This window comes from Pseudorca crassidens, chromosome 1 (assembly GCF_039906515.1).
Source record: "Pseudorca crassidens isolate mPseCra1 chromosome 1, mPseCra1.hap1, whole genome shotgun sequence".
NCBI lineage: Eukaryota > Metazoa > Chordata > Mammalia > Artiodactyla > Delphinidae > Pseudorca > Pseudorca crassidens.
The window spans coordinates 174,890,197-174,906,383 of NC_090296.1; the positions used below are offsets into that span (position 1 = coordinate 174,890,197).

The 16,187-nt window shown below is 42.0% G+C and overlaps 2 protein-coding genes across 2 annotated transcripts in view; one reads left to right on the forward strand and one right to left on the reverse strand.

The window, feature by feature from the left end:
• ITIH2 (inter-alpha-trypsin inhibitor heavy chain 2) overlaps positions 1 to 16,187 on the forward strand; it is a 37,515-nt gene that overhangs the window by 19,551 nt on the left and 1,777 nt on the right. Inside the window, exons 10-20 of the mRNA XM_067700824.1 lie at positions 412 to 580; positions 1,528 to 1,653; positions 3,035 to 3,216; positions 4,089 to 4,274; positions 4,648 to 4,787; positions 6,662 to 6,831; positions 8,576 to 8,713; positions 12,964 to 13,077; positions 13,524 to 13,722; positions 14,279 to 14,451; positions 15,690 to 15,801. Coding sequence (XP_067556925.1) covers positions 412 to 580; positions 1,528 to 1,653; positions 3,035 to 3,216; positions 4,089 to 4,274; positions 4,648 to 4,787; positions 6,662 to 6,831; positions 8,576 to 8,713; positions 12,964 to 13,077; positions 13,524 to 13,722; positions 14,279 to 14,451; positions 15,690 to 15,801 — 1,709 coding nt within the window. The remainder of the gene's footprint in view (positions 1 to 411; positions 581 to 1,527; positions 1,654 to 3,034; positions 3,217 to 4,088; positions 4,275 to 4,647; positions 4,788 to 6,661; positions 6,832 to 8,575; positions 8,714 to 12,963; positions 13,078 to 13,523; positions 13,723 to 14,278; positions 14,452 to 15,689; positions 15,802 to 16,187) is intronic.
• KIN (Kin17 DNA and RNA binding protein) overlaps positions 5,016 to 16,187 on the reverse strand; it is a 57,504-nt gene continuing 46,332 nt past the window's right edge. The window contains exon 13 of the mRNA XM_067700849.1: positions 5,016 to 5,328. Coding sequence (XP_067556950.1) covers positions 5,323 to 5,328 — 6 coding nt within the window. The 3' untranslated portion in view covers positions 5,016 to 5,322. The remainder of the gene's footprint in view (positions 5,329 to 16,187) is intronic.

The following is a 16,187-nucleotide window of genomic DNA, read 5'->3' on the forward strand; positions in this document are numbered from 1 at the left end:
GGAGAGGGGGGTGTTGGTGGTTTGAAGGGGAAGGAGACAGGAAGCAATAATTACGTGGTAGTGGATGAGAAGGCTGAGTAGATGCGCTTGAGAAATACATTTGATTTTCAGACACCACAAAGGGGCCACCTGAGGCTCATAATCCTCAACTTAAAGTCAAGCTAGTGAGACTGGTCACGCATGACAAAATAAGACAGTAAAAGTTTAAGTATCGAAATACAGACAATACATGTTCAGAATACAGGAGAGGTAGATCTGTGTTGACTCAAGTGGATTTATACGGTTTTCTGGAAAAATTATAGCTTGAGCCACTACTTGCAAGATGACTAGGATGAATTCTTGGTCTTCCTCATTTCATCTTAGGCTTAGAGCTTATGTATTAAGACCCTTCTCTATTCTCTCTCAAAACAGACGGTGGAAGCGATGAAGACCATATTGGATGATCTACGCGCTGAAGACCATTTCTCCATGGTTGATTTCAACCACAATGTTCGAACCTGGAGAAACGATTTAGTCTCAGCTACTAAAACACAGATTGCAGATGCCAAGAATTACATTCACAAAATCCAGCCCAGTGGAGGTAAGTAGGTTTAGCCCACAGCCCAGTGAGAAACTCCCATAGGATTCAAATCTTGGTTCACTTAAGAAATATGATTCCCTACCCCAGTGGTCTTTGCCCAGTCTGCAGTGGTCTGCTTTAAATAATACATTTATTATTCAACTATGAATACTATGGTCATGGTGAAAGCATAATCCATACCCCATCCCACACACCTCAGAAAAGGGTGTCAGCAAGTGACACTAGCCTTCTTATGACTCACATAGCAAGAGAAAGACAAATACCATATAATATCACTAAGATATGACACAAATGAACTTATCTATGAAACAGAAACAGACTCACAGACATAGAGAACAGGCTTGTGGTTACCAAGGGTGACAGGGACGTGGGGGAGGGATGGACTGGGAGTTTGGGATTAGCAGATACAAACTAGTATATACAGGATGGATAAACAACAAGGGCCTACTGTATAGCACAGGGAACTATATTCAATATTCTGAGATAAACCATCATGGAAAAGAGTATGAAAAAGGAATGTATATACATGTATAACTGAATCACTTTGCTGTAAAGCAGAAATTAACACAACATTGTAAATCAACTAAACTTCAATTAAAAAAAAAAGAAAAAAATCACATATCATAACATAATTGTTTACAGGACAGTGTCCAAGTATGTCAGCACGGCTGAATTAGGTAACTTCAGTTTGGTGGTTCACAAAATGACTGGTGCTTTGAAAGGGTTAATTCATCTCTAAGGGAACCATTGACTACAAAGTGGATATTTTATTCCACTGGGGGATCTGGACCAGCCTGGTCAAAATTTAGAAAGCAATCGAATGATTTGGGTACTGAATAAACTATACATGAGCCATCACCAAACAGATGAACCTGAACCCAAGACGTGATTGTTTCTGTGGAAAGTAAGAGTATGTAACAGAACAGCACATTCTCCGGCTTTCACAGGGACGAATATCAACGAAGCACTGCTGCGGGCCATCTTTATTCTGAATGAAGCCAATAACTTGGGACTGTTGGACCCCAACGCCGTCTCGCTGATCATTTTGGTGTCTGACGGCGATCCGACAGTAGGCGAGTATCATTTACATTTTTAGTGATAAATATTTTTACTCTTGTTGCTTGGGAACGTGATTTGCTCAAAATGGGAACTCAAATGCATTTGCCTGAGTGTCTAAGCCATTTTAAAGCCGTGCTTCCTAAAAGAAGGGTTCTTTTGACCCTGAAGCATTCACTCCACCTAAAGCAGTCCCCGGACGTTTTGGGGGAGGACGCTCTTGAATGCCTCAGTTTCACCTCCACAGCGTGGGGAAACTTGAATTTGAGTCACATGCTGTGAGGATTGCTGATACATACTAGTGCAGTGTGTTTATTTCCTCAGCCTAAGGTGTGCGAGGTGGTGTGTGGAGAGTGTGTGATGAGGATGTATCCTCTGAGTCTGCAGTGACCTGTTCTCCCACTGTTCTCCAAATTTCCCCCATGTACTCACTGCACCTGGACAGGTTACTTCTCTCTGATGCATCCTGTGTGTTTTCTTATCCACACAATGGCTCGCCGTCTCGCTGCTTCTGTTACACTGTTATTTGCATTTGCTTCATTTGCGTCTTTACACGGACAAGCGCCAGTGAGAGTGAATGCTAGATTGCGCTGCAGTCCGTCTTGTAGACAAGGATGTACCTAACTGTGCGTGACACAGCTCAGTGGAAGGAGAACCAGTGATGCGATCCTGACAAGGTACCCAGAGTTCTAGGAAGACGGAGAGCGAGGCAGAGTGGCAGTTGTTGTGTATTTGTTGTAGATTCAGTGCTTGGATCAGATGACTTTTAAAATTCAATTTTAGAATAAAATCTTAAGGAAATAAGCTTAAAAGATTGTCAGTTTCTTACTCCTGACCCTCAACCATCCAGTTCCTGTCCCGGGAGACAGTCACTGGTTACCAGTTTCTTATGTGTCTTTCCAGAGATATTCTGTGTGTATCTGTATACTGTATATACATATACACACAAATACATGAAAATATATACGCACGCATACATACATGCATACAAATGCATTCTGCATATGCTGGCCTTCACCTTGCTTTTCTCCCCTTTAAAAATGTGCCTTTGAGATCGTTCAATATAAACACATAAAGAGTTGCCATGTTCTTTTTTATAACTGCATAGTATTTCAGTTTGAATATACCATAATTTAACCCATCTCCTTTATCGGTGTACATTTAAGTTGCTTCTAATGTGTTGCTATTCCCAATAACGTTGCTATATACCACTGTCCATCCTTCATTTCAACATGTATGAGGGCATCTCTAGGGGACATTCCTAGAAGTTGAGTGACTGAGTCAAAGCATAGGTGCATTTTGAATTGGGACAAATTTTGCTAAACTGCCCTCCATGCGTTTTCCTAAATCTTGATAGCATTGGCTTCTCACTCCTTTCCTTCCTGTCATCATCTTTAGGGGAATTGAAATTGTCAAAAATTCAGAAAAACGTGAAGCAGAACATACGAGAAAACATCTCCTTGTTCAGTTTGGGGATAGGATTTGATGTTGACTATGATTTTTTGAAGAGACTCTCCAACGAAAACCGTGGGATCGCGCAAAGGATTTATGGAAACCAGGACACTTCTGCCCAACTCAAGGTAACTTTTTTTTCTGTTCTTTTTTTTTTTCTTCACTTAAAATCATTCAACTAGCAATATCGGATGCCTAAAAGAAGATGGCTGAATTTAAGTAAAAATTGTCGTTATGTCAGTTATATTAGGTCACAAGAATCGGGGAAGTGTTCTATTCCTTTCTCATGCACCCCACCCCCACTTGTACACCTGCAGTAACAGTGAGATGAGAGGCGGTAAGGTGATGGATACCAAGTTCCCTACTCCCTGAACAGGTCTTGGGAGACACCATCACAGCTTCTTGTGTCTCTCCAGTCCCATTAAGCCATCGGTCCTCCTAATAGTCATGGGCACTGTTCTCCCTTTAAAGTACATTGGCATCTTGGAAATCAACTTCTATAATGCAACACAAGTCAAACTATAGCCTGTACATTTCCTTAAATATAAAGGATATCAATTACTTGTTTATTTTGACTAAATGGACAAGAAAAAATGAAGGAGAAGAAGAATATACTTTACTCCACCCTCTGTCAGTACCAGGTACCATCTATCGATAGCAGGCACCATATTTAAACCTGGGGACAGGTAAGAGACAGGTGCTAATTTGGGGATATCCACCCAGCTGACTTATTATGAGAGTCCATGAGCTTTTCATGCTCGTCATAACAGAAAGAAAATATGCTGGGCTCTTAAGAGTAATATTCTTAACAAAGTCTTGATCGTCTCTGTTTCAGTTCATTGAATAACTATGAGAATTTTCCATAGCTTTCCACAGAGATCCTGGGAGAATAAATTGAGCGATGTCTGCTAAGCACTTGAAGAATCTCAGAGAAAAATGCTTTAGATCTATAAAGTGATATGAAAATAATGATTTCTCTGTTTTTTTCTATGAATTGTAGAAATTCTACAACCAGGTCTCGACTCCCTTGCTCCGGAACGTTCAGTTCAACTATCCCCAAACACCAGTAACAGATGTCACTCAAAACAGTTTCCATAACTATTTTGGAGGCTCAGAGATCGTGGTGGCAGGAAAAGTTGACCCTGATAAATTGGAGCAGTTACAGGGTATTATCACTGCAACTTCGGTACTTCTACTTATCTGCTTATTCTAAAAATACTAATTGTCCCCTTAGTATACAAGAGACATCTTGTATATTAACAGGCTGATACTCTGAATTCCAAGAATCATGTGGGTATAATAAAAGCAAAAAGCGAAAGGGAAGGCCTGAGAATATCTGTGCCGTCTTCCCAACTATTGTGTAAATCCTGACCTTTTCCATCCCAAACTCTAGAGGTTGGCTCTTACTTCCTCTTGTGTATTCTTTTGGGTTATTTTGCATTCCCCTTCCAGTTGCCTGCTACCCTGATTCACTCACAGTAGATCCTTTGGAAAATGTGAATTGATTAACTACAATTCTGCCCCACTGGTGTCTTTCAACTGAACCTTCCACTGTCCAGGCTAATGCAGAGTTAGTCTTGGAAACCCTGGCCGAGATGGATGGCTTGGAGGATTTTCTATCCAAAGACAAGCATGCAGATCCTGATTTCACCAAGAAATTGTGGGCCTATCTGACTATCAACCAACTTCTGGCTGAACGGTAAGAAGACCGTACACCACAAGGATTTGCAAAAGCAAAAGACTTGTCTTGGATACTTGACATAATAGACAAAAAAAAAGAGTTTGGAACCAAGAAAGGCAGCAAATTATTACAGGGTTTGGAGTATTCATTTCCACTGGTTTCAGGCAGTTTTAACTCAAGCTGGGTTCACTCGTTTTTCTTTTTTCTTGACATATAACATGCATACAATAAAGCATGTGAAGTGCATTCATTTTAAATGTACAGTTTAATGAATTTTTATGCACATCCCCCACGTAATCAGCACCCGATCCAGACACGGAACAGTTCTTCCATTTCTGAAGTCTCCTTCATTCTCCTTTCCACTCAACACCCACCTCCCACCTCGAGTAGAAATCACTATTTTGACATCTGTCGCTATCAATTAGTTTTGTCTATGATGAAATTTCATATAATGATACAAACTGTATTTTTTGTTTCTGGCTTCTTTCACTCAGTGTGATGCCCGTGAGATTCATCCATCTCATTGCTATGGGTATCAGGAATTCATTTGCATTTACTCCTGAAAATAGATTATTGTCCAAAGAGAAATTTATGATTATGCAATTCTGATATCACGTAAGTAAGGGCTTCCTATAGGTACCTATTCCATCTCTGGCTTCTCAGCTGACTGGTATTTAAATGCTCCAATATAAAAACTAATTTCTAGAGTAATGTATGGTTCTTTGATCACGTGTATCAGAATTACAGGGGGGTGTTTGGATAAGAAAATTACTGTTCCCCAGCCCGCCTCCACCTATTTGATCAGATTCTTAGGAAGAGGGAGCAGGGTGGTGTGAACGGGGCTGGGAAGAATGAAATACGGCTGTATAACTGTGCTCAGAGAGAAAATCCTTAATGTCAGTAAGATTATAAAACAGACACAAGATTGTAAGCTGTGGCTTTAAAGTAAGTGAGAACTGTCCCTGCATCTTTACAGAGGCAACTGGGTGCATGTAAAGGTATATAGCAAATTGCTGCAGACGTTAAATATTGATTTTTAAAAAACAATCCCTGTAAAGTGGATCAGTGGTTGCCAGGGAGCAGTGGTGGAAAGGATGAACAGGCAGAGCACAGGGGATACTTTAGGGAGGTGAAACTACCCTGTATGACACTATAATGATGGATACCTGTCATTACACATTTGTCCAGACCCATAGCACGTACAACACAAAAGTGAACCCTGGGTGATGATGACGTGTAGATGTAGATGTATCGATTGTAACAGATGTACCACTTCTAGTGGGAGATGTTGATAATGGGGGAGGTTGTCGGGTGGGGAAGGGGCAGGGAGTATATGGAAAAGCTCTACTCTATGCTCAGTTTTGCTGTGAACCTAAAACTGCTCTCAAAAATAACTTATTTAGACTTGTTTCCAAGGGGGAGGGGGTCGGGGGAGGGGTGGAGTGGGAGGTTGGGGTGAGCAGATGTAAGCTATTGCATCTGCTAAACAACAAGGTCCTACTGTATAGCACAGGGAACTATATTCAGTATCCTGGGATAAACCATAATGGAAAATAATATGAAAAAGAATGTGTGTATATATATATATATATATATATATATATATATATATATATATATATATATATATATATATATATATATATGACTGAAGCACTTTGCTGTACAGCAGTAATTAACACAGAGAACACTGTAAATCAACTATACTTCAGTTAAGAAAAATACTAATCTGTTTAAAAATTCCTTAGGACTGCATGGATAGACAAAATACTAAGCTTCATGAAGCCAGTTAATTCTGTTTTACCTCATGGTCCCCAGGGTCCCAGTTGGACCCAGAAGTGGTGGAGTTAAATCTAGTGATGCTGTCCAATGTCTCTGTTTCCTGAGTACAGGAGCCTGGCTCCTACAGCTGCTGTGAAAAGGAAAATTACAAAAACAATCCTGCAGATGTCTCTGGATCACCATATAGTGACCCCCCTCACATCCTTGGTGATTGAGAATGATGCCGGGGATGAACGCATGCTGGCAGACTCCCCTCCACAAGACCATTCTTGTTGTTCAGGTGAGTCTGCCTACCTGGTGGAGAAATTTTTCATAAGATGTTACGGAAAAACCCAAACGAACTTTTTGGCCAACCCGATATTTTTTTATAAGCCTAAGTCCCGATGAGCCTTGTTGACATAGATAAAAGTAAACAGGAATGGAAAGAACTTGGTTACAGCAGTGGCAGTCACTTATCTGAACTTCTTTGAAGTCACATACAAAACTCATATAGAATCTAGTACTCAAAAAAGTATTTTTAATGGTCTATCAGATGACATGTCAGGCCCTTCTCCAATCCTGTTGAAAGCAAAGAATTGAAAACTGTCTCACTTACAAATAGATTTGTTTCCTAGACATTGGAGTTATTCCATTTTGGGGCACTACACCGATTTTCAAATGGACACTTAGTTCCCGGGAGGTTTTTGGTGAGGCAGGCAGGAAAAAGCTGTGCCTTCCATTTCTAAACTAGGAGAAAGGGTTTTCTTGGGAAAAATATATATGGAAGCTAAGAAGCTCAAAATTGCCGTAAAAGCTATCCACGATCTCTGTGTCTCGTGGAATGTCCCAAGGTACACCCAAGGGCACGTGTGCCCACATTTAGAAGAGCTTGGTTTACTCATCTCTTCCTTCCTCCCTTTCTTAGGGACTGGTCCTGTTATAACAATCTTGAGAATGACCAGCATTCACTGGAGGGATCGTTTTCTGCATTTTTAATTCTGTCCAAGTGAGATGCCAACTTTATGACAGTGGTCCAGGCTTCAAGAAACTCTTACTTCTGACTTCCAGTTACAATAGCCTGGAGCCTCACAGCTAAATTTATGCAGGGAGAAACTCAGGCTAGATGACCTGGCATTTATAGGTGATTTTATATCCCCTGAATAAAATGCCTAGGTGAACTGGCATTTTTTTCTCAGAGACAAGGAGCTGACTGCATATCAGAAAGCCAAATGAACTTTTTTTTTTTTGCGGTACGTGGGTCTCTCACTGTTGTGGCCTCTCCCGTTGCGGAGCACAGGCTCCGGACGCGCAGGTTCAGTGGCCATGGCTCACGGGCCCAGCCGCTCCGCGGCATGTGGGATCTTCCCGGACCAGGGCACAAACCCATGTCCCCTGCATCGGCAGGCGGACTCTCAACCACTGCGCCACCAGGGAAGCCCCCAAATGAATTTTTTGCAACCAGTAGGGGATATTGGTTGGTTGGGAAACTAAATCGTTCAGTTGATTGTTTTGTTTTGTTTTCTTTTTTATTGAAGTATAGTTGATTTACAATATGGTGTTAGTTTCAGGTGTACGGCAAAATGATTCCATTTTATATACATATGTACTTTCAGATTATTTTCCATTATAGGTTATTATAAGATATTGAATATCGTGTTATACAGTAAATCCTTATTGCTTTCTGATTGTCATTTGGTGAGTGGATAGGAATAGATCCGAGAAGATGCCGTCCAGAGTCTGGCTGGACCTTATCTCCCCAGTTTATGGTGAAGGCACAAGGTCCTTCCCCAACCTCCGAGGGCTGGTTCCTCCTACTACAGACCCTAGCCCACGACCCAGACTCTGCAGAGAAGCCTACAGCAGGCCCTCACAGCATGATGACAGAAGGAGCTGGAAGATAGAGAACTCAGGAATAAAAATAATGGGAGAAAACCTTAGCTGAAAACCTCTGGGGTCTGTCTGCATAAAACAGATTCTTGATATTGTAAGCAATGTCCATGGAAAAGTAAACCTGGAAACTAATGGATACAGTTTTTTCTATGCAGGTGCCCTGTATTATGGCAACAGAGTTGCTCCAAATTCATTCCCACCTTGGGTGAACCCTTCACCGACACCAATGGTCCCAATGCCCGCGGTTGGTGCTCCAGTGCTTGAGACAACCCCTCCTCCACACGTGATGAGAGGTAAGGGAACTTCCACAATGCTTCCACATCCCAGATCTCAATTGGACCATAATGCCATGGAGCATTGGTATACGTTTAAAAAATCCTGGTAAAACTGGAAGCCTTCTATAGGCATCATTGCCTTCCATGGAAAGAAGATGGCCCCATGTATTAGTCAGCTTGGGCCACCAAAACAAAATACCATAGACTGGGTGGTTTAAGCAACAGAAGTTTATTTCTCCCAGTTCTGGAGGCTGGGAAGTCCAAGATCAAGGTGCCAGCCGGGTACATTTCATTTTCTTCGTTTGTAGGGAGCACCTGTCTTCCTGTGTGTTCACATGGCCCCTTTGTGTATGCACTGGAGAGAGAGAGAGAGGGCAGGCTCTCCAGTGTCTCTTTTATAAGGGCACAAACCCCATCATAAGGGTCCCTCCCTCATGACCTTGTCTAACCTTCATCAGCTCCCAAGGCCCCACCTCTAAACACCATCATGTTGGTGGTTACAGCTTCAACATATGAATTTGGGGGGACAACGCATTCCATAGCACCCCATTTCCAACTGTACAAGGCAAACCTTCTGGGATGGAAGAGATGCACCTCTCGTGTGGGGAGGGCCAATGGGTATCAATGGAAAGGACATCTTCTTTGGAGATTGTTCATGACACTATTTGAACTTAAGTTACTTAACATTTCTGCACTTCACTTCCTTCATTTTGAAAACAGGCTTCATGATACTTGTGTAGCTGGTAGTACGTAAGTATCATGATGTAAGCTACTTACATAGCTGTCAATTAAATGTGTAACCATCTTTAAAGAGCTAGCATGTTATAGTCACTCAGTAAATAGGTGTTCTGTTTGTTTTTGGCCACACCATGCAGCATGTGGGATCTTAGTTCCCCCGACCAGGGATCAGACCTGTGCCCCCTCCAGTGAAATCACAGAGTCTTAACCACTGGGCCACCAGGAAAGTCCCTAAATAGGTGTTATTATCAACTTTATAATCAAAAATACTTGAATGTTGTTTCCTATATAACTGCATTATCATACATTATTTTGTGAGGTTGTTTGTTAATTTGCTTACTTGATTTTAATCAACAGCATATTTGAAAATCCTAGTTTTGCTCAGCATTTAAAAATCTTTCTACCAGTGGTTTCAGTGGCAGGCCTGGGTAGCAGATGCAATCGTGTGAAAGCCAGGAAAACGAATTTCCTCGCGAGGGTCCTGGCAGCTGCATCTGGCTTCCTTGTGCGGATTCTTTCTTTGCCTTCTGGTCATCAACCTCTGCAGGGTCTTATTTCTCAACCAGAGAGAGGGGCTGCCTGGAGGAAATAGAAAACTATCTTCTCTCCTGTTCCTGCTCTGCACTATGCCTTTCCGTGAAAGGGATTTCCACTGCCTACCCGTTGGCTGGTCCCATGTAGAAAGCTTGTGTCCCTTTTCTGCCTTTTACTTAGGAGTAAATTTCAACATTCAAAGAAGGAGCACATCCCTCTCCCTCTTGGAAGGTCCAAAGTACCAGCTTAACTCGGGTGGTTTGCAGTTTAAATATCAGAGTAGCTTCTGGTGTAGCTTCTTAGAAATGTGCTGCTTTTCTAGACTGCTTGGAATGTAAGACTCTTCTATCCAGAAATCCTCAGAACTGATTTCTCAGGACTGTACACCTACCACTCACCTGACAGAATTATAACAGAGAGAACACAGCGAGGACTCTGAATGGATATTTATGATATCTTTAAATATCTTTAATAAGTATCTTGATAGAGATTTTAAAACATCCCACCTCTACGACTTGGCTCTGAAATTGTTATTTGGGGCCCAAGGTGATCTTCTTCTTCACGCTTCCATTGGTGGCGATGCTTCAGACAGAGGTCCCTCCACTCCCCTCCCACATCACCTCCAACTATGGAGCTTTGGTGAAGGGCGCTGCATGTGACTCTCAGAGTGACAGCCTCGTAAGGTGGCACATGAGGAGGGAATCTATGTGTCCAAGGTTGCTGTGCTGGCACAACAGCCATTTTTACTATGTGTTTCCAACGAGTGGCTTCTGAGAGCAAGATCTGATTGCAGGGACAAGTTCATGAGTCACTTAAACTGTTCCTTTGCAAAATAAAACTTTCATAGAAACATGTAGAGCCCGAGCCAATTTATTTTGAAGTGTTCTTCTCAGTAAGAATGCAGTGCTTGCTCCGAGTTTCTTGTCTCTGCTGTATGAGGCAACCAAAAGGACAAGGTCTTGAGAGTCAGACAGTTCTGAGGTCAAACTCTGCCCCCATGACCTTGGCCTGGACACTGAAACATCTATAGGTCTCAGCCCACCTTCAAAATGGGGATGATAATAACCTGCAAGGTGGTTCTAAAGTAGGTTCCTGGTTCCCAGGAGAAGCTCGGTAAATGCTGGCTAGTCTTACACCCATTAACCCCAGGTCCTCAATCTCCCTCCAACCTGATCAGAATGGAAGGCTGCACAGACTAACTTCAGTATGATCTTTTGTTTCTGGTAGACGTCTATCCACTCATTAGGGCAGTACTGATTCGCTGCTGCTCACCAAAAGGTCTGATGGATGGGATCTAGGTTCATCAAAATGGCAAAACCCATGATTATCTTTAATGAAAGCAATTTCCTTCAAGCCAAGTTATCTCAAAACACCCTATTTGTGTAGAGGAAAGAAGAGGCTATCATAATAAAATGATTTTTTTGATTAAAAAAACAAAGAGCTGGGAAGCTTCGTTGCGTGTTGTAATGATGCCCTCTCATGCCCAGCTCCTACACAAAATCAATTAACCAAGTATTTACTGACTACAGAGCATGAGCTGGGTGGTGTGAGGGGTGCAAAGAAGTACAAGATTTTGTTCCAGTTCTGGATGAGTTTATCCTCCATTTCGAGTTCCCAAACACACACTTGAAGGAGCATATCAGGATGGTTGGGAGAATGGGCACGTAATCAGACAGCGTGGCTTTGCGTCATAACTTTGCCACTTATTAACGCTGTGATGTGACCTCGGGCAGGTCACTTGTCCTCTGCAGGACTGCGGTGAGAATTAGTTAATATTTGCAAAGAGCTTTGTGATAGCATCTAGAAAACAGCAACCTCTCAGACATTTGTTAAAGCACGGTAAGGAACAATTTATTCATGATGGGTGTAGGGACCACTGCATTGGGGTATTGCAGTGCAGGAGGGAGATTAGATTCAACTCTGAACACACCATGGGAGAGTGGGAATTTACAGACAAAAACCAGGCTGAGGTCAGTAAATGGAATATTACTAAGAGGAAACATCCGTGGAAAGGGGGGGGTTCTGGTTAAACTAACCTAACAGGATTCTTGCTGAAGGCAGGCCAGGTAATCAGACCTCACTTGAGGATGGTGGGGGGAGGAGGAACCTGAATAGATATCAAGGGTGATCAGATTTGGAGGGTGGGGGATTCTAGCTAAACCTACTTAGTAGGATTTTTGCTAAAGTTAGACAATGCAGAGAGGAACATGGAAGTCCAAAAGTTGAGGTCAAACTTGAAGAGTTCAGGGAAGCCTGAGTAGAGTTAGTCCCAGGAGAGAGTCTTTGTCACTCCTTCATTAAATTGTTTCTCTCTTGAAGGTAAAGACCATGACTTACTTATAGCTACACCAAGCGTTGCATAATTCAGAGTTTTGCACATGGTTTGGTTTTTTTTCTTACCAAATATTTGTTGAATGGGTAAACAAACAAACAAAAAAGATCAGCCAGAATAATGGTGTCTAGTAACAAAGGAGTACTTTCTTGGGAATAGCTTGATCCTTCATTGCTCTTGGAATTGATCAATATTAATCTGTATGCCAAAAGGTAATATTATGTCTTTTTTATTTTTATGCACTGTGTATGACTACTTAAAAATACAGGTATTTTACCTATATATACACACAGTCACTGTATATACACATATGTAGTGCATTTGTAGTATATATTATACATATAGTGTGTATGCTTGTGTTTCTTATTCCTAATGTCTTGCTTATTCATTTTTTTCTCTCTAGCCTAGAATATATGTGATAGCTACAAAACGAGTATACATTATATTTGTAAGATAACCTAGAACTCTGATGGCAGCTCCATGAGGAAGGGACAGCGCTTGGACCACTGGGTCCCTGGTGCCTAGAACAGTACCTAGTGTATAGTAGGAGCACAATAAACATTTGTTGTTGTGAAATTAAAGATGTTCAGGAATAAAATACTGTTCAAATTAATCTTCCTTTCTATGATTTTGTTTGTTTTCATTTTCTTTGTATATTTTCCAGTTGAAAATGACCCACACTTCGTCATCTACCTACCAAAAAGCCAAAAGAATATTTGTTTCAATATTGACTCAGAACCTGGAAAAATCCTCAACCTTGTTTCTGATCCAGAATTAGGTAAAATAAAAAGATACTATATTAGAATCAGACTACTAGATCGTGGTCATTCTTCACTGTCACTACCTGGGATTTCTTTCTTTCCTACCTTAATAAAATCTTATATATATATATTTCAAACTACTCTTTTCAAACTCTGATAGTGAGAAATGAATTATAAATATATTCCTAACTATTTGAACTATTCTAGATAAAATACTGAGTATGAACTAGCAGAACTTGTGATATGATTAATTTAAACCATAAGAAAATAGTTATAAAATGAGAATTATAGAGGAAAAAAATATTACGTAAATCCTGAAGCTAAATAAAAAACTAATTTTCCCATTCTGTCAAGTTTTATAAATTTGAATTATGGTGCCCACATGTGCAAAAAAAAAGAAAGAAAGAAAGAAAGAAAGAAAAAGAGCGCACAAGAGAGAAAAAAACATTTTTTTTCCTTGCAGGGATTTTGGTCAATGGACAGCTCATCGGTGCCAAGAAGCCCAAGAATGAAAAACTAAGCACCTATTTTGGGAAACTGGGATTTTATTTCCAACGTGAGGACATGAAAATAGAAATCAGCACCGAGACCATCTCCCTGAGCGGGGGCTCTCGAACATCTGTCTTGTCCTGGTCCGACACGGCCCACATCCTTAACCAGAGGCAAGTACAGTTACATCCGAATTAGGGCGTATCCTTGACACGTGACTACATCAACAAATTCAGACATGTGTGACACAAACATAAAACTCAATATCATCATTTTAAATGTGAAGAGGTCAAGGTTCAGAAAAAACTTTGTTACTTCCTGCCCTGCTCCTGGCAGTAGAGTCTATGTGTTTTGGTCACGGTGCGTCTCAGTGCTAGCCTGGCGCCTGGCATACAGTAAGCACTCAATAAGTACATGTTGGATGTGTGAATGAATCCATCAACTGAAATCCAGCCCAGTGTGTCAGAGTGCTCAGAAACACTACAATTTTGTCCTATGAGTAATATCTTCCCATTAGTACCTGTTCATTGTTGATATGGAAACATATACATTGACAGAATTTCAGCGCTGGGAGATAAATCAACGTTCTGTGGCCAAAATGTCGTAAAGCTCTTAAAAAACTGGGGGGTTGTACGGGGCAGAGTGAAGTCATATTAGGGGTGGGAGAGGAATGACATTCTAAAACGAGTCTGTTCCGGAATCGTTAACTCCTTTTTGACTTCCCACCAGGGTGCTTGTCTCGGTGAAGAAAGAGAAAACTGTGACTATCACCCTGGATAAAGAGATGTCCTTCTCTGTTTTACTTCATCGCGTTTGGAAGAAGCATCCGATCAATGTCGACTTTTTGGGAATCTACATCCCCCCCACAAACAAGTTTTCTCTTAATGTACACGGGTTGATAGGTAAAGTGTCCGTGGACCATCTGGCAGGTGTGGGACTGACCACCCTAGGTCTTGAGCAACTTTGGCTCAAGGTTAGAACATTTGGTTAGAATGTGGGAAAGTGACAGGTGTGGACTCAAGGGTTCAGGGAGGACCCACACCCTGGTCTTAATTTATGAAGATGCCTGAGTGACACACAAAGAGGTTAGTGTCATTGACAGAGTGTAACATTTACCGTTGCTCGCGGTTTCCATAGAAACATGAGACACATCTCACCATGCAGGGCCACGGGGAGGCCAGGTTTGGGTCAGGAACCAGAAGCAGGAGCAAGAGATAGGTCCAGGCCAGAGCCTTTACTGGGGTTTCTGTGGCAAAGACAGGACAGAGCAGGGTAGTTTGGGGTTGGCTGGCTTAATAATTTCAGTGGGCACTGGGCTACAGGGTGGTCTTTCCTTGCCTGGCACCTGGCCCTGGAATGATTCCTTCTGGGGCTCCCAGGCCAGAGACAGGAGGCCCGGCTCTGGCTTGGTCCGTTTGCAGATCCCCGCCATGCTCCCGGCTGAGTCCTTTGCTCTCTTTCAGAATTGGCTTTCCCAGGGAGGGGCAGTCTCCCCCCAGCCAGACGGAGTTTTTAAGATGTCAAAACATCACAATATACAGAGAATAAGAAACAAGATTCCTACAACCCCACACAGCAGTGCAGGGCGACTCGTAATGCTATAGCTGGGACTATTTGCTGCTCCAAAGTTTCCCAGGGCTGGGATTTCATCACATACTGGGCAAATTAAGAGAAGGGATGGATACACTGTACGTTTTATGCTGAAGATGTTTTTCTCACTGAAGAGAAGTGAACTGGTTTAGGAAGTCTGTGATAACAAGCAGGGCGTCCAGGTCAACCTTCCCTACTTTTTAAAGAACGGTGGCGATTTAAGCATACTGTATAGTGTCACAAACCAAACGTGTTTCTAGATTTGAGCTGTACTCTCAGGTGCTGACCCTTACCCCCACCATCAGAGTGTTTGATTTTACTTGGGGTCCAGTTGATCAGACTCATATGTCAAATGACATATGAGTGAGCAGCATGGATTTGCCCTCAGGAAGAACCCACCCCCATCTGCATCCTTTTCCTCTCAGTACATCTGTCTACCCCAGAAAGTCTAGATGGGGGAACCAAAATGCAGCTTGGATCACATGACCAGCCTGTCCTTTTGTCTTCCCTTGAGTTACATGTAAATAAACGTCTGGACTTTGTTTCATAGGCCAGTTCATGTATGAGCCAAAGATACATATCTTCAATGAGCGACCAGGAAAGGACCCTGAGAAGCCAGAGGCAAACATGGACGTGAAGGGACAAAAGCTGATTGTCACCAGGTACGTCTCGGATGCATATACTACGGGGACAAAAAGGGCTCCTGTTAGGATTGGACTCACGGCCAAATAGAAGAACAAGAAAAGCCATTGCGAGCTTTACCTGTGTCACACTAAACAATTCACCAGGAAGAAACACATACATGGCATTGGCGTAAGGACACTGCACCGAGTCCATCCGAAATGCAAAAAATGACCAGGTACATAAGTACGTACCATCAAATGCCAAGATTAATTAATCTACTCTTCTCACCTTCGTACATTAGAAGCCATACGGCCACAAGCTGGATAACTGAAACAGCAGATCAAAGGAAGAAATCATAAAAACACCTACTCGCCTTAGTGCTAGCGAAAGAACGTGTAGATTTTTACTTACGCCTAGAGCTTTC